The 18,246-nt window shown below is 31.0% G+C and overlaps 2 protein-coding genes across 2 annotated transcripts; one reads left to right on the top strand and one right to left on the bottom strand.

Annotated features, from left to right (window-relative positions):
* Window positions 1–5,517: 5,517 nt before the first annotated feature.
* LOC115712456 (LRR receptor-like serine/threonine-protein kinase RGI2) lies at window positions 5,518–9,969 on the bottom strand. Its single transcript, XM_030640728.2, has 2 exons — window positions 6,836–9,969; window positions 5,518–6,117 (listed from the first exon to the last, which is right to left on the bottom strand). The coding sequence occupies exons 1-2, from the start codon at window positions 9,768–9,770 to the stop codon at window positions 5,636–5,638; spliced, it is 3,417 nt and encodes a 1,138-aa protein (XP_030496588.2). The 5' UTR covers window positions 9,771–9,969; the 3' UTR covers window positions 5,518–5,635.
* Window positions 9,970–13,623: 3,654 nt separating this feature from the next.
* Window positions 13,624–17,824, top strand: LOC115712144 (pentatricopeptide repeat-containing protein At1g25360-like). Its single transcript, XM_061114961.1, has 4 exons — window positions 13,624–16,252; window positions 16,917–17,004; window positions 17,101–17,209; window positions 17,527–17,824. Exon 1 carries the CDS (start codon window positions 13,742–13,744, stop codon window positions 16,148–16,150), a length of 2,409 nt encoding a protein of 802 aa, XP_060970944.1. The 5' UTR covers window positions 13,624–13,741; the 3' UTR covers window positions 16,151–16,252; window positions 16,917–17,004; window positions 17,101–17,209; window positions 17,527–17,824.
* The last annotated feature ends 422 nt before the right edge of the window (window positions 17,825–18,246 follow it).

Here is an 18,246-nt window from a genome sequence, read left to right as displayed (position 1 = left end):
TAAGAGAATATTCTAATTACCTAACAAAATATTTTTTATTAATTTTATAATTATATATATATTTAAAAATAAAAAATATGTAAATATTTATATAAAAATAAATTTAATTTAATTATATATTTAAAAATAAAAATTACAATTATATATAATCACATATATAAAATATATATATTTAATTTCACGATAACTTTTTATTTTAAAAATAATTAATAATATGCATATATTTCTAATAATTTGTACACTTTATTATAATCCCACTCTCTTAATGCAAATTAAGAATATTAATGTATTTATCACTATCATTATTTTTTAAAAATATATGTTTAGACATAATATAAAATATATCTTGAACTTATCAAATTCAAAATATATATATTATGAGAATTGCTAAAACATACTATTGATGTCTAATATTCTCTTAGTATTATACTGTTATATTAATTAATTATATATTAGTCTACAACATCTCTAATTTAGAAGATACTTGCTGATCAGATAAACATATTAGATAGTAAAATATTGAAGTACTGTATCATTAAAAAAAGATAAATATTATTTTAGAAATTTGCATATATCTATACAATAGTGATGTTATTTATTTATTTTTAATAATAAATTAAATCTTAAAAATTATTATTTATAACAGTGCGTTACTTATATAGCAGTGCTACACTCATACTTAATAAAAATACTCATTTATATATATACTATAGAATTACCTAAAACTAATTATTTTGATTGGTGATAATTAATCTCTTTACAATTTGAATGTTATATACTCTGAAAAAAAGACAGCTAGCATGCACATAATGGGCTCGTTTGGAACGCCGTATTAGGCCGTATTGTATTGTATTGTATTATATTAAATTGAATTATATATCATATTTTTATATAATACTATGTTAAACTTTAATTTATACTAAAATATTATATATTTAGGTGTCTATAAAAGTTAATACCACATATAGTTTTACATAAAAATATTACATAAAATACAATATAATATAATACAATGCAATATAATACGACCTAATACGGCGTTCCAAACGAGTCCAATAAATCCAGCCGAATACATAAAGAATACTTTTCTTTCTCTCTTCTTCTCACTTCTCACCACTCTAGAATATCTAGATCTCTCTTAAATTTACTTGGAGAAAAGTAATAATAATAATAATAATAATAATAATAGTGAGACAGAGAAAAGAGGAGAGACTTAATTGTAGTAGTTTCGAATCCATGAATCCACGTACATTCAAAATTAAATTAATAATAAAAAAACAAAAACAGTAAGAGAAATATATTTGGGGATAATATTATTATGAGACAATGTGGGTTTGTTTGGATTCGTGGATTGAAGCGGCGGATTTCAGATTATTTCAGACTCTTTTTTGCTACGCGTCCATGCAACTCTGACGTAACCTCTTCTCCATCTCTATTTTTTCACATCTCTCCACCAATAACCGTTTCACTAATTACTCACAATACGTTTCGATAAACTCACATCCAACCCTCTAATTCTTAACTCACAGACCTCTTATTCTTTGCCACGTGTTAGTCTGATGATGCCATTGGCCGGCCTTTCCTTTACTTTACTTTTACTTTCTCCTCCTCAGTCCTCTCACTTCTTTTTCTTGGTCCGTACGTACACCAAGTGTGACACGTGGAGGCTGAGAGTCTGAGACCTTCTAATTCTGTTTTTTTATTTTTTTTTAATAATAATAAAAATAATGGGAGCTCACGTGGGTGTGGGCCATGAATGACTTTTTACAAATGAGGTTGTGACACGTGTTGGTTTCTTGTTTGAAATCGTAGCTCTTTGGCTATTTTGTAGTTTCTAATAGTAGTATTTTCTATTTGTTTTTAAAGCTAAAATAGCTAAAAATTGAAATGAAAAGATATTATTGTGATTGTTAATGATAAAAGTGTTTTTGATTGATATAGTATTAAAAAAAGTTTAGAAAAAAAATAAGAAGTTTTCTATATTTAGAGAGTTTAGTTGGAATTTTTTTTTTTTTTTCAAATTCTGTATTTAAAAGCATGTTTGAAGATATAATGAATCTTAAGTCTTAAGTCAAAGCCTTCATCAAAAAAAAAAAAAAACAAGAGTACGTATGGTAAGTGAGAAAATTTATATTAGGGCTCATATTGTATATTTTAAAATACGTACATTTCATTAAAGAATATAATATATAATTATAATGAAAAAGCTATAGGTATTTTAGAAAGCTTTTATGTTATAATTATCTACATTTTTTATTTTGTGTGGGGTAAAGACATAGAATGAATATATAAAATATGGTATTTGTTTAGGTCTTATCCTTAACAGAATATATATATATGATGCCAATGACAGACTCAAATGTAAAAAAGTAATATATCAGATATGTCACTACGTACGCCGCGCACAGAAAATAAAAGTTAACGGTTTTAATTAGACAGCTGGAGAATATTATATAATTTTGAATTTCTTTTGGTAAATTAAAAAGTAAAGAAAAGAAAATAACTAGCTTTAATGTATGTTAATTGCTTAAATAATTTAATTTATAATATAATATAATATAAATGTATATATATGGAAAGTATGATGATATTTTAGTCAAAGACTGTTATCCTGAAATGTAAATTTCAAGACAATAATTTTAATTTTTTAGGAAATTATATATCATGGTCTGCCATTACCATCATCACCCACATTAAGTTTTCTTTTAATTTTTTTTTAGACAAAGCGTAATGGAGGGTTGATCTTGGCCGTCTCAGACCAATTTTTTTATTATAAACTAACTCTGTATTGTATGTATATATAAATAGATGCATGTGTTGGTGTGATCATATATATATATTTATAATTGATGATATTATAAAACCAAGTCCAACATGACAAATAATATTATCCAGTAGTAGTACTGCTCTGCTGGCACACTGATCTGATGTCAACTATATTATGCCTCTCATTACATTATTAGTCAAATTTAATACGAACTCTTCACTCTCTTCTACTCCATTCTATAGTCCATACACTACTCTAGTACTCTTTCAAGATTGGACAATTTTCATTATTATAATTATTATTATTTTGTAAAAATTTACAAAAATATGATATATTTTTTTTTTTTGAAAAAAAAACAATAAATAAATAATATGGAAAAAATAGCCAATTATCGTACTATTTTTCTCATATTTTAAATTATTTTTTAAAGTTTTCCCATAAAGTTTATTTCTTGTAAAAATAAACCCATATTCTAACACGCATAGTATAAAAACTAATTTTTATTTGAATATTTTATATGTACTAATATAATTAAGTATAACTTACTTATTGTTATGTAAGAATAATTATATATCTAGTGTATATTATATACTGATTACACAACTAGAATCATAATAGAATGATCAGTTTGGAGCGGCTGCCGTGGCTCGAGACCATGATGGTCGGTTCATTGAAGCCTTCACGGTGGGGTTCGTGGACCCGGCCATAGCTGAAGTTGTGGGGGTTGAGGAAGCTCTGAGTTGGATAAAGCGAAACCAATGGGGCTTGGTTGAAGTTGAGACGGACTCTTTGGTTGTTGTTCAAGCAATCCGAGGTTCGGTTATCATTCCATCTCCTTTTGGTCAACATGTGTCTGCTTGTCGTACATTGTTGGCTTCCTTACCTTTAGTCACGATTAATTTTGTTAAACGTTGTATAAACAAAGCTGCATACTGTCTTGCTCGTAGCTCTTGTTTGTATTCAGATCGTATTTTTCAGTGAGAGTAATACTCTTGCTGATCTTTTATCTATTGTAATGGTGGAAAGTTCATTCTAATAAAGTTTACCATTTTCTTTCAAAAAAAAAAAAAAACAACATTTAAAGAACATAGTTACACTATAATAGTACTATTTGTTGTTTGGTAATTTATAGAATAAATAAATTAAATTATAAGAGTTTTAACAATTAATTGTTTGTGAGTTTGAATTCTACAACATTGGTTAGGCAAATTTTGTTTGAAATGTTGCACCATCATGCTATGTTAGTTAGTGCACTTTAAATTATAGTTAGTTGAGTCTTTCTTTTCCTATATAAAGGCCATTAGTCATTCTGATATAGTAACATAATTCATACTGAATTGAGAGAGTAATAAGAGAGACATAGAAAGAGAGAAAAATAGAGTGAAGAGAGAGTTGGGACTAAGACTGGTCTTCTTCGAGTTGAAATTCGTGCTCAGTTTCAAGAGTATTCATTTGCAATTACTCTGTAGAGTACTGCACTTAACAACTCAATCTTGTAATTTCATCATTTTAATGTAGAAAATAACTCAGAGAAGTAATAGGAAGTAGACCTTTTGATTTGGCCGATCTTGTATAAAATCTCGTGTTCTTTACTTTAGTGTTTTGCAATTTTTCTTTCTCGTTTGAGTGTTCGTAATTAATTGGATTTTGACTTGTTTGATTGTTCTTAGTTTGAGTTCTGTGTTGTTAGAATTCGCAACACTATGAATTGACCCATTCAATTGTAGTTCACTATCATTAATATTAGGAAAATTTACATGGTATACTAACTTTTGTCAATTTTTAATAAAAATACTGCCAGGCGGTATTTTTTACTTTTTTACTATATTTTTTTATAAGTTTCATACTGTAGTATACTGTGTTAAGTTTTCACTGGTGTTCTACTGGTGTTTTACTAATGTTCTACTATTGTTTTAAGTTGTTCTGCTTTGTACTTTACAAGTGTTTTATAAAAACACAGTATTTTTGAAAAAAAATTCGTGTGACAGTATTTTTGTAAATGTTAATCTAAATTCCAATATTTTTATAAATTTCCCTAATATTATGAGCCCAATAGGCCCAATATACATACTAAGGCAGAAATACATGAGAAGAGAAAATTATATTGTATATCCACTTTATTTTATTTGTTTTAATTTTTACGTTTATTTTTATATCTTTTAAAATATACCAACTTTATAGATGATGGTCTTTATTAGATCTTTAGTTAATGTAAATTATATACTAGACTTAAGTAGAGAGTGAGGATATATTGGGTAACCCACTCAAAAAGATTGCTATATTTTAATAAAATATAATATAAGAGTACTCTTGATTAATGGATAAAAAAAAGATATTTTTTCAATTTATCCCCAAAATATATGTGATGTATATTGTGTAATTTCTACCATATATATGTTGGCACTACTTTGGATAAAGATGGCAGTACTAATATGTTAGGGGTCTATGTCCACTCTACATGGACAAGAGTAGTGTTCATCAAAATTGCTTGCATTCTTGTCTTGTTTTTGGTGTGTAGATAGAAAAGTGTACAATATTTAGAAGTATGGATGATAGGTGCATTGCTCTTAAATATTCAATATCCAAATATTTGTATGTTTTTTCATTGTAAATGCAATGCTCTAAACTTAAATAATTGATCTTAGATGGTTTTTGTAGGTATTGATTGTTATTTGATAATATAAAGCTATTGAAATTTAACACTTGATTTGATCCATTAAAAATGAAATTTTCTTTCCAAAAAAAAAACTAAAAATCAATCTGGATTAAGCACTTATAATAATTATTAGACTTATTCCAACAAAAAAAAACAATAACAACTTTTTTGTTTTTGTTTTTTTCACTAATAACAAATGATAATAACAATAATCACTTGGCAATGGAAGAAGAAGAAGAAGAGTACATCAAAGAAGAAGATGATCTAGAAAAACTAGCCATAGTTGTTGATGATGGACCAACCAAACTAGAAGAACCCTTAATCTTCTTAACAATGTTTTGTTGTTTATGATTACTATCAACTTTCACATACTCTTCTCTTTCTTGCCTTATTTCTTTCACCATTGCAGCCACATCTTTCATTGTGGGCCGGTCATCCGGCCCAGGGTTCACACAAAGTAGAGCCACACCTAAGGTCTGCAACATCTCCTCGATCTCGGGTTCGGGTTGGGCTCGGACACTCGGGTCAAGTACTTCGATTTCGGATCCTCTTCTTTGTTTGACCCAATCTACAATGTGGAGTCCTTCTGGTATTGTTGGATCAATTGGTTGTTTTCCTGTTAGAATCTCTAACACAACAACTCCATAGCTATAAACATCGCTCTTCTCTGTTATTTTCATCATGTATCCATACTCTGTATTCGAATCAAAATAGAAGAACAAAAATGTTATTAGATTTTAAATTTGAAAAAAAGTTTTGGAAGTTTGATATTTAAATTAAGGCTAAATAGTGGCATAAGTACCCAAAATTTTGAGTTTGTAAGCGGCATAAATTCAATAATTTTTTTTAGTGGCATAAGTACCCAATATTTATAAAACTGTAATTTTCTTTCAGTTTCATTAGTTTCATTAGTACAGATTCTGTTATCTTCTTAAACATGACACATATAAAACCCAAACTCTAAATTATTTGGTCTAGACAGAAATATTTAGTATCTACTTCTAAATTTTTTTTTAATAAATTTAAAACAGAGCAAGACGAAAATAAAGCAAAATTACAGTTTTACAAACATTGGATACTTATGCCACTAAAAGAAATTATTGGATTTATGCCACTTACAAACTCAAAACTTTGGGTAGTTATACCACTATTTACCCTTAAATTAAACATAACATGTTACATATTTTGAAATTTCATAAAATTTGTAACAACTGATTTTATGATAAAGTGTTGTTTGGTATCATGTAATCTATCAATGGAATGTTTTCATGTTTTTCTTCAAGTCTTAGATAATTATTACTACAAAAAATGAGATTATTATAGTAGAATAATAAAAGTAGAGGTAAATTTTCTTACACTATTCATATATTTTCTTATATGATAGAAAAAATTGTATGTAGTAAGTTACTAACCTGGTGCAATGTAGCCATAAGAACCAGCAACAGTGTTGGAAGACCTTGCATAATCTCCATCATTAACAAGCTTAGCTAGCCCAAAATCAGCTATGTAAGGTTCAAATTCAGGACCAATGAGAATGTTGTTGGCCTTTATGTCTCTATGAACTATAGGAGGAACACAATCATGGTGTAGATAAGCTAAGCCTTGAGCTGCACCCAGTATAATTCGATATCTAAGCTCCCATTCCAAGCTGCACCCTCCAGTTCTTTCATGTAGAACACTTCCTAAGCTCCCATTAGGCATGTAATCATACATTAACAATCTTGTTTTTCTGTTCCAACAGCAGCCTAAGAATCTCACAATGTTCTTATGGCGAATTGAACCGAGTGTCTTCACCTCAGCTGAAAATGAATCTCTAACTCCTCCAACTCTGTCATATTCTGCAGCCATTGTAGTTGGCCATAGCTTCTTTACTGCTATGACATCTCCATTCTCTGTTTCGGCTTTGTAAACAATCCCGGAACACCCTTTTCCAATCACATTCTCTTCCACTAAACACTTTAGTACTTGTTCAACTGTGAAGTTGAGCTTCTGAAATGGACTGAATTGCCAGGGCCACGATTCGCAACCCATCTCAGAATCGTTTTCCTCACTCATCATCATCATTTTTCTTGCTCGAAAAATAGCAAAAGCACCAAATGCTGCTAGTGCTACTGTAAGTGTTATGAGCAATGCTATGGCTAGTTTCAGTCTGTGTTGGCTTCTGAAACTGCTGCTGCTGCTGCCACGAGCACCAATTGGCGCGCCAATGCTGATGAAGCACGAGTCTTGACCTTTCGAGCAGAGTCCTTCGTTTCCATCTAAGTCTGTTGTTGATAATTGTCTAAACAGCTTGCTGTCAGGGAGATATCCTGTGAAGTTGTTGTATGATATGTTTAAGGAAACAAGATTTTCGAGCCCCGAAAGCACCATTACCTCTCCTTCAAGCTTGTTGTGTGAAATGTCTAGTACTGATAACTTATTGAGAGAGGATATTTGTGGTGGGATCATCCCAGATAGAGCATTGAAACTCAAGTTTAGAGCAATTTCAAGAGATTGTATTTGGAAAAGCTCAACTGGGATTTTGCCAGAGAGGTTGTTACTACTGAAATCAAGCAATTGAAGGCTTGAACAGTGACCAAGAGAGATTGGGATTGAACCAGACAATGAGTTTTGACTAAGAATAAGCCTATTGAGCGTGACAAGTTCACCATAACTATCAGGAACTTGTCCAACTAACTCATTAACTGAAATATCCAATACTTGAAGCTTGGTAAGATAAGATAAAGAGCTTGGCAAATTACCTCTAATTGTATTGTTGCTTAGGTTAAGCAACTGAAGATTACTGCAGTTACCAATCTCATCAGGTACTGATCCCGAAAGGCGATTTTCGGACAAGTCAAGAAAACTAAGGTTACTCAAGAACCCAATTTCACTTGGGATTTCACCATTGATTCTGTTATCAGAAAGCCTGAGTCTAATAAGAGAACTACACTTACCAATCTCAGGTGGGATTGAACCAGAAATGTGATTAGAAATGATAAGAAGCTTGGTCAAATTCTGAAGCTCAAAAAGACCAGGTGGTAAGCTACCAGTGAGATCATTGTGTGACAAGTCAACAGCTTCAAGGTTTGTACAATCAGCCAATGTTGATGGAATACTTCCTTCAAGTTTGTTCTGCCAAGCCAAAAACACTATAAGCTGAGTCAAAAATCCAAGCTCACTAGGAATGGTCCCTGATATTTGATTAGAATCAATCTGTAACTGCATGAGATTAGTAGCATTGGAAAGTGAAGATGGGATTGAACCAGAGATGTTATTACTACTAAGCATAAGCTCTTCAAGATTAGAGAGTTTCCCAAAAGACTGAGGTATACTTCCTGAGAAAGAATTCAATGAAAGATCAATTGAAATCAAGCTTCTGCAATTCCCAATTTCCTCAGGAATAGTCCCACCAAAACTGTTTTGCCATAACAACATTTTCTCAAGCTTTTGAAGCTTTCCCAACTCAGGTGGTAAAGAACCAGAAAGATCATTCTCATAAAGAAACAAGTCAATGAGTTCTGAACAGTTACCAATATCAGGTGGAATTTCCCCAGACAGCATAGTAGTGTAAACTGATAAAGTTTGAAGCTTTATTAGTTTTCCCAATGATTTAGGAATAGAGCCAGAGATTTTAGTATCAGCAAGACCCAAAACCTTCAAATTCTGACAATCACCAATCTCTTCTGGGATTTCCCCTTCAATGTCTTTATTACCACCTGCTCTAATAACTTCCAACTTCAACAATTTTCCCAACTCAACAGGAAGATTCCCACTCAAAAAGTTATCAAAAACAAGAAGATTCCTCAAGTTAGTACACTCACCCAACTCCTTTGGAATCTGCCCAGTGAGTTGATTAGAGTTAAAAATCAAATCTTGGAGATTTTTAAGCTTGCCAACACCAGAAGGAATATAACCCACAAGACTATTTGAACTAACATCAATAACAGTCACTTCAGACCAATACTGAATATCAGAGGAAATAATCCCAGTAAGGTTGGAATTACTAACAATGAACTTTTCAAGAAAATGAAGTGAAGAAAAATTGGTAGGAAAAGGTAGAGCCAACTCAATAGACTGAATATTAATTTGAGTGACAAAGTTTTGTGAAGAACAGTTGATATAAGACCAACTACATGGATTTGTGTCTGAAGGGTTCCAATCAGAAAAAGATGATGAAAATGAAGGAGAAGTATGAAGCCATGAATAAAGTGTAAGAACTTCATTATTTGCAGAAACAACATTAGTAGTAGTAATAGTGATTAAGAAGAGGAGATGAGTGTAAATGGTAAAGGGTTTGATTAACATTGGGTTGAAGAGTTTGTTATGGTTATGGATATGGATGATCGAGGTGGTAAGCATCGGCATTGTCAATAATCACCTCAAAACCTTAACCAGTTTCACTTGGTTTTGCATTGGGTCTCTCTCTGTCTCTTTTGATTCTTTTCTTAAACTCTACTATACTAATTCTTAGTATATGACTTATACTAACTATATAACATATAATGCTTTTGAGTCAAGCAACAAAAGTAAAGAAAGAATAATAAATAAACTATACAGATTTTCGAGCCACACATAACACCTAATTCAATTATATAATATATAATATTAACTTTGAGTTATTGATAAATAAGTAAGTTTAATTTTTTACAGTAATAATAGTTAAGTTATAGTTTTAAATTTTTTTTGTAAATATATAGTTGTTAAGTATCAAATCATTATCTAGTTGTCATTTTTTTATTCAAATTAAATAATACAAACGAATCAGGAACTATCACGTAACTATTCACTTGAAACTTAATGATTAGATACTTAGGAAAATTCTAAAAAATATAATTAAGTATTATTATTGTTAAAAATTAAAGTTAAATATTTATCTACAACAAGAAATAAAATTTCAATATTTATATAGTAAATTATTATGTAAAAATATATAGGTTATATAATATGTATGACTAGTCACTAGTGAGCATTAGCATTACCACCTCCTTCTCCTCGGGGTTGTGTTTTCTTAGCTCTAATTTAATATAAACCATTTGATTTGAACAAGTTTATGTTAGATTACTAAGAAGAAAAAAAAAAGCATGTGTGCTTGCATTGTTTTCCTCAAATATAGTCTGTAATTATGGGTTGGTTGTTTTCGATTTTGATGATCGAGGAGGTCAGTCACTTTCTTTTGGATTCTTTTTTATATAAATATATATTAAGTGCAATTTTTTTAGTTTAATTATTTCTCAAATTTCAAAGTATTCTAAAGGGTTACACGCAATAAAACCAATAATTATATTGTACTATGTATTAATTTTCTCAAATTTGTTAATGGAGGTGTACAATATTTTTTGTTTCTGAAATTTTCAAATTACAAAAATAAAAATATAATTTTTATTGTTTTTGAAAAAAAAAATGTATTTGTAACTTTTATTTAAATAAGGAAATAGAAAATGAAGAGAAAATAAAGTGAATATTGATAAAAGAAATTAAGAAAGAAGTACAAAATAGATTATGTTTTTTTAAAAGAAAAATAATTTCTACATTAAAAAATAAAAACAAAAATTAAGAAACATATTCTTTGAAAATATTTTTATTTTATTTTCAAATTACAAAAAAAAAAAAAAAAAAAAAAAAACTGCTTAAATAATACAGACTACTCTAAATTTCTACAACCAAGATTTCCATTTAACTTCATTCTATATTTTTCTTCTTTGAAAAAAATAAGTAAATAATTCTCTAATATTAAATTCCAAAGTTTTTGTTACTAATCATATGTCTTTTTTAACACTCTAATTTTTTGGCTTCACAATAGTTTGTATACATATATATATATATATAATTTTTTTTTATTTTATTTTGTGGGAATATATATAAAAATAGTTATTCATGTGAAATTGAGTAACATTCAAATAAGAAAACAGTAAGTAATGGCCGAAATTATTATGGAAAGTAAAAGTAATTAACCTAACACTAACACTAACACGTTTAACAAGATACATAAGAACAAAACAAATGCGTCTCTGAATGCTAGGCATATTATATATTTTATACAAGTGTAACCATTACCATGCATACATAGTTTTAAATTTTTTTCTTTTTTTTCATCTCTGTAAAAAAAGAAAGAAAGAATATTTAGGGGTATTACTATTAATAAAGTTAATGGTGAAAGTAGAAGGAAAATTATGGGAAGAGACATGGTTTGGTGGTAAGTAAGTAATGGCCCAAATTTTTAGGAGTTAAGACTTTGGGAAGCTCATCTTTGAGAATCTATACATGTTACACTTTGACAAAATTCTCAACCCTTCACACCCCCACATGATTTCATTTTTCTTATTTATTTGTTATTCATTTTATTATTATCCCACAACATTATCTATTATTAATATCTTAGCTAGTACTAATCACCTTATTTATTAAGATAGTAATTGTACATTACTTATGTGAGTGTAATAAATAATATTTTTTTTTGGCTAAATATCTAACAACTAATTATTAATAATGTTGTGGATTTAATGTGTTGTCTATATCAACACTACCGATTTTAAGTATCTGAGAAAGATAGTTAAGTTAGTTGATCTTCTGACTATAAATAGACACTTCAACTCGATATTTGAGATCAACTCAATATCACATGTGTCTGATCATGTGTATGTATTGTGAGGATTCTGTAATTGGTGGTATCACCATATGCGAGCTATAAAACTCAATTTGTAAAGAGTTGATTCAGTCAATAAAGTCCATTCTTTTTCTCCAATGTTTATCAAACATAATTGATAATTCAAGACCCCAAAACAATATCTAACTCTACCAAAACTTAACACCACTTATTCTCAAAATTACACCAATAAACCAAGTTTTTCTTGAAAATTCAAAGGGAGAAAGGAACTAAGAGCTTATGGCCTTGATCTTGATTCTAAAAATCTCTTGAAAATTCACACTGAGAACCTTGTTGAATGATGAAGAATTGCTTGATTTCTCTTGGGGTTACTTAGGGCCCAAGGAGAGAGAGGTTTAGAAAAGAAAGAGTTGTGTACTGATGATTTGGTTTCTATTTAACTTCATGACTAATCTAATATATTCTGAAAACTTATCTAATTTACTAACAATTAACTTAGCTAAAGATAAAAATAAAGGATTAAACTAATCCTAGGAAACTTACTAAATTAACTTTACTTAAGCTTCTAAGCTATCCCCAAAACTATGGGTAAAATAGTCATAACTAAATACCTCTTATAGTTCTTACATTTTAATTGTCCATAAATCTTGCACTGCTCTAAGATACTAAAATGTATCAAAGTAACACTCTTTACCAAACTGCCAACCCGTCTAATTTCCACTATTATTAGGCATAAAACATGAATATGTTAAATTTCATATATAACATGTATGGCACACTTAGAATTTAATAAATTCTTCGTAATTGAGAAATTATATCACTAATGTTTATTTTTAGCAATATGACTTATTTTTATATTAATACACATATAATAATAAATAATAGTTTAATTACTAATAAATTGTTAATTATCTGCTAATTGTCATATTTAATTATGCAATTATTATAAAGAAAGTAATATTAGGGTTTATAAGATAAATGAATATGTTAATTATAAAAATACAATTAATAAATATTTGAAAATTTTCATATCCATATAGAATAGGTATGATTTTGTAAGGAAGTACAAGAGAATTAAAATCATACAATATGAATAAAACAGGTCGATAGTGTATTAAAATATAATTTTTTTTTAATATGGAATTACTAATTACGGTTTACTAAACACTATATTCTAGTGCGTGTGGTTTTGATTCAAATCACATATGTGGGTAGACATTTAGTAAAAGTACTCTGTATAATTTAATTATACATGATTGGACTGATGTGAACTAACATCTTTTAACATGTCATTTATCATAAATAAATTATATATTACAACGATGAACATTAGTAGATTAGTATAAATCCTAAGTATTCATGAACTTTTGTTTATATTCATTAAGTTATTTGATTCACTCGTTAAAATTTATCGAATAAAATAATTTTTTATATAAAAGTTCGTTTAAATATACTTAATAAGAAAATGACACGTAAATATTGACTTGACACTTAACGCTTAGGTACCTACGGAAGTCTTACAAATATAACTTAAGTATTATTATTATTAAAAATTAAACTTAAGTACGCATGTATAATCGAGAATTAAACTTATATATTTAAGCCACAAATTACTAAAAAAAAAAAAGTATGGGTTTCATATTTTAGTTTGGTTCCATAGTTCTTGACAACTTCTCTAGTCCTAATGCTTAGCTAGCTAATATTTGGACACAAAGCTTATGATGTTTTCAACATGGCAAAACTACAAAGTGGCATGGAAGCTCGTGTATTGGCCGATCGATACGCAGCCCAACTCCGGTTCTGCTGTCGTCAGAATCCACCCTCATACTCCCTTGCTCGAACCCTTCATGCCCACATCATAACCTCTGGTTTAAGACCCAAGCATCACATATTCAACCTTCTCATTTCCATTTATTGTAAATCATCAAAAATCAGTTATGCCCGCCAACTGTTTGATAAAATTCCCGAACCAGATATTGTTGCTAGAACAACCTTGGTTTCGGCATACTCTGCCAATGGGAATCTAAAGTTGGCTAGAGAGATATTTAATGGAACCCCATTATGTAAACGTGATGTTGTTTGTTATAATGCTATGATCACAGGCTATTCACGTAACAATGATAGTCATGGTGCTATTAAACTCTTTTGTGATATGAGGAGAGAAAATGTCAAACCTGATAATTTTACATTCACTAGTGTGCTTAGTGCTTTGGCACTTGTTGTTGATGATGACACACACTGTCAGCAAATGCATTGTGCAGTGGTGAAGTCGGGGACGGAGTTGGTTACTTCGGTGTTGAATGCACTGATATCGGTTTATGTTAACTGTGCATCTTCACTATCGACATCTTTGTCGTTTTTGTTGATGGCTTCAGCTAGGAAATTGTTTGATGAAATGCCTGAGAGAGATGAGTATACTTGTACTACAATGATTACTGGGTATGTGAAGAGTAAGGATTTTGTCACAGCTAGAAATTTGCTTGGCGAGATGACTAATAAAGATTCTGGGGCATGTTGGAATGCAATGCTTTCTGGTTATGTGCAACATGGATATTTCCAAGAAGCATGGGAATTATTTAGAGAGATGTATTCAATGGGAATATCACCGGATGAGTTCACCTACACAAGTGTTCTTAGTGCTTGTGCTAATGGTGGATTCTTTCGAGTTGGAAAGCAGATTCATGCTCGCGTTTTAAAAATGACAGTTGAACCTAAATCAAAGTTCTGGTTGTTTGTTAATAATGCATTGGTTACATTTTATTATAGATGTGGTCATGTAAATGAGGCACGCTCAATTTTTGATAAGATGTCTGTAAGAGACACTATTTCTTGGACTGCCATTTTATCCGGGTATGTAGATGCACGGCGTCTTGAGGAAGCCAAATCGTTTTTTAGTAAAATCCCAGATAAGAACATTCGAACATGGACTGTGATGATATCAGGGTTAGCTCAAAATGGATTTGGAGAAGAGGCTGTGAAGTTGTTTAGGCAAATGAGATCAGAAGGTTTGGAACCGTGTGACTTCATATTTTCGGGAGCACTTACTTCCAGTGCTGTGCTTGGAGCATTGGAACATGGACGCCAACTCCATGCTCTATTGATTTCCTTGGGACATGATTCAAGTGTCTCTGCTGGAAATGCACTTATAACAATGTATGCAAGATGTGGTGTTGTTGAGGATGCCAAACGCGTATTCCTCATAATGTTACATGTGGATTCAGTGTCTTGGATTTCTATGATTGCGGCTCTAGCCCAACATGGACGAGGTCTCCAAGCAGTTAAACTTTTTGAACAGATGTTAAATGCAGGTATCCAACCGAATAGGGTAGCATTCTTAACAATCCTCTCAGCTTGTAGTCATGCTGGTTTAGTAAAAGAAGGATGTCATTATTTCAATTCAATGAGTTGTCCCCATGGCGTATCTCCAGATGAAGATCACTATGCCATCATGATTGATTTATTTTGTCGGTCTGGGAAGTTCTTAGAAGCCGATAATTTGATAAAGTCGATGCCTTTTGATCCAGGTGCCCACATTTGGGAGTCTGTTCTTGGTGGTTCCTGGATTCATGGGAATATAGACTTGGGTATAAAAGCTGCAGAACGACTCCTTGAACTTAAACCAGAGCATGATGTAACCTACATTATCTTGTCCAACATGTACGCCAATGTAGGTCGGTGGGAAGAAGTAGCCAAGGTGCGGAAATTGATGAGGAAGAGAGGAGTGAAGAAAGAACCTGGTTGTAGTTGGATTGAGGTTGACAACAAGGTCCATGTTTTCTTGGTTGATGAGACTATGCACCCTGAAATTGAAGCAATAAACAAGTTTTTAAATAAACTGGGACTTGAAATGAGAAAATTGGGATATGTTCCTGAGACTAAGTATGTTTTACATGATATGGAATCTGAACTTAAGGAGCATGCACTGTCCACTCACAGTGAGAAGATTGCAGTTGGATTTGGGCTCATGAAGCTCCCTCTAGGAGCAACAATCAGGGTATTTAAAAATCTTAGGATCTGTGGTGATTGCCATAATGCATTCAAGTTCATATCTAAGGTGGTGAAAAGGGAAATAATAGTTAGGGATAGCAAGAGATTTCACCATTTTACAAATGGTGAATGCTCTTGTGGAAATTACTGGTAGAGCTGAGACCTGTAAATTTAACTCGGGAAGCTGCAGGACTCGCTCAAAGTGTTAATACTTATGCAGAGAAGATGGTGAGGTTCTACCTGGGACTCCATTAAGGTATGGCTATCACTTGATAAAGAAAATGATAAATAGTTCAACTTTATATGTGAAATATCATTGTGGAACTTTTATACTTTCTGCAACTTGTACTTCATATTTTGTTTTCATAAAGTAAAACTGATGTTTCTCTGTGAGTTAATCTCATTAGCTTGTGAAAAATGATATAGTGCTACCGCGAGAATCGCATTTGTATAGGTAAATTAGGCTGTGTTTTTGGAGAAGAAAATGACTAAATAGAATCACATGGTGCTTCTCAGCAGGAACTAATATGTAGAAACATTTATTCTAGCAATGGTTATAACTAGTTGCCATGCACTTGGTGTTAGGTATGAGGAAAGCAAGTTTGGACAAAAACCACTAAAAAGCAAAAAACCAAAGATTTCTAGGCACTGCATTTCATATGTTGCATAAAACGGTAATGGGGTAAGATAGTAAAAGATATAATGTAATGGGAAATTGAATATCACTGTATTTGAATTTGTGTTGCTTTTATGAGATATAAGCTTTTATATGTCAAAATTTAAGTTTGATTCAGTTAAAGCTTTATAGGTCAAGTTCTTTTGCTGCTAGTCCCACTAATGGTACTGGCATAATGTTTACTGTTCAGCATTATGGTTAAACTTTTATAGCTAACTACTACTTTGTCAAATCATGTAATTAGTTATTCAAACGGCATGGAAGGTTGTGAACTGAGTTGAGGCTGGAACCAATTTAGTACCAGCGAGTTTTCTTTGGGAATTCGATTTGAGGTTTGTGTAGCTCTAATCAAACTTGCTTCTCTTTATCTCACTTGCAGTTGCAATACAAAGTTCGGTAACATTTTCAAGTTATGTTTATTTCATTAGGCTTTGGTACCAAGATCACTAGCAACAGTATCTACAATGGCAATAGTTGGCTTTGACTGTTTCACTCTTTGCTCTCAAGTCTTTCATGTCGACAGATTTGTTTGTGCTGGTATGTTGAATATTTCATTTCGAGTTATACTGCTAATACGTGTAAATTTACAAAGAAAAAGAGTGTTTGTTCTTCATGTTAGAATTTTGGATTTTTGAGTGTATATCGGTGAATATAAACTGATCTTTGGAGAATAAAGATGGCATTATGATTAGAGAATACTTTTTCAGTGAATTTATAACAAAAGAAGTATGTCAAGTAAGGTGAATCATATGTAGCACTGTTTCCATTAGGCAAGCTTATATATTTCTTTAATGGTTAGAAGAATACTATTTAAATTAACATATCAATAACAGCTAACCAATACTGAATGTCAGGTGAGATACTCCTAATGAGGTTGGCATTGGAAAAAGAAGTGAAGAAAAAATGGGAATGAGAAGAGTCACCTCAATTGACTGTATAATAACTTCAGAGAATAGTTGATACAAAGAACAAGTACAGGAATTTAAGTCTTAAGGATAGAAAATGATGAAGAGAACTGAGTTATGAAGCCATAAGAAAGTGCAAAAACTTTGTTGTTTGCAGAAGCTGTATAAACATTTATTAGATAACAAAAGAGTGATTATTTCAATCACCTCAAAATATCAACCAATTCACCTGGTCTTCTATTGGATCTTTCTGTGTATTATTATTATTATTTTAACTCTTTGATATTTTTTTTGGTAAGCAGAAACTATCAAGCTGGCTATTCGCCAATCGCCAGCTTCTGCTTCCTCTTGTAATTGTAGTTTCTTGCTCATTTCACTTAACATAAGTCTTGTTAGATTTCTCATTAGCGTTATAAAAAAATGTGGGCTTGCTCTCTTTTTCTATCTTAATGCAGTCTGTCATTGTGGGATGAAGTCAAGTCACTTTCTTCGAATTCTTTTTATAAATACAAATCTTTATGGAAAATCTAAGGAAAGAGAATAAGGGTGAAAGAGACTAGGGTGTGGGTGGGAGAGAGTAAAGGTGATAGAGCAAGGGCGAGCAAGAAAAATCTAGGGCGAGAGACCAAGCAATGGCAAGGGCAAGAGGGGAGAATGAGCATGGATGAG

The sequence above is a fragment of the Cannabis sativa genome, chromosome 4 (assembly GCF_029168945.1).
Source record: "Cannabis sativa cultivar Pink pepper isolate KNU-18-1 chromosome 4, ASM2916894v1, whole genome shotgun sequence".
Lineage (NCBI taxonomy): Eukaryota > Viridiplantae > Streptophyta > Magnoliopsida > Rosales > Cannabaceae > Cannabis > Cannabis sativa.
Note: the sequence above shows the minus strand (reverse complement) of the source record. Positions and strands in the feature narration are given on the sequence as shown.

Excerpts from the sequence above, each read along its gene's own strand:
- LOC115712144 (XM_061114961.1), top strand. The coding sequence starts at position 13,742 with ATGGCAAAACTACAAAGTGGCATGGAAGCTCGTGTATTGGCCGATCGA.
- LOC115712456 (XM_030640728.2), bottom strand. The coding sequence starts at position 9,770 with ATGCCGATGCTTACCACCTCGATCATCCATATCCATAACCATAACAAA. Across the intron at positions 6,118-6,835 it reads TTATGGCTACATTGCACCAG|AGTATGGATACATGATGAAA; the intron begins GTTAGTAACTTA and ends ATTCGAATACAG.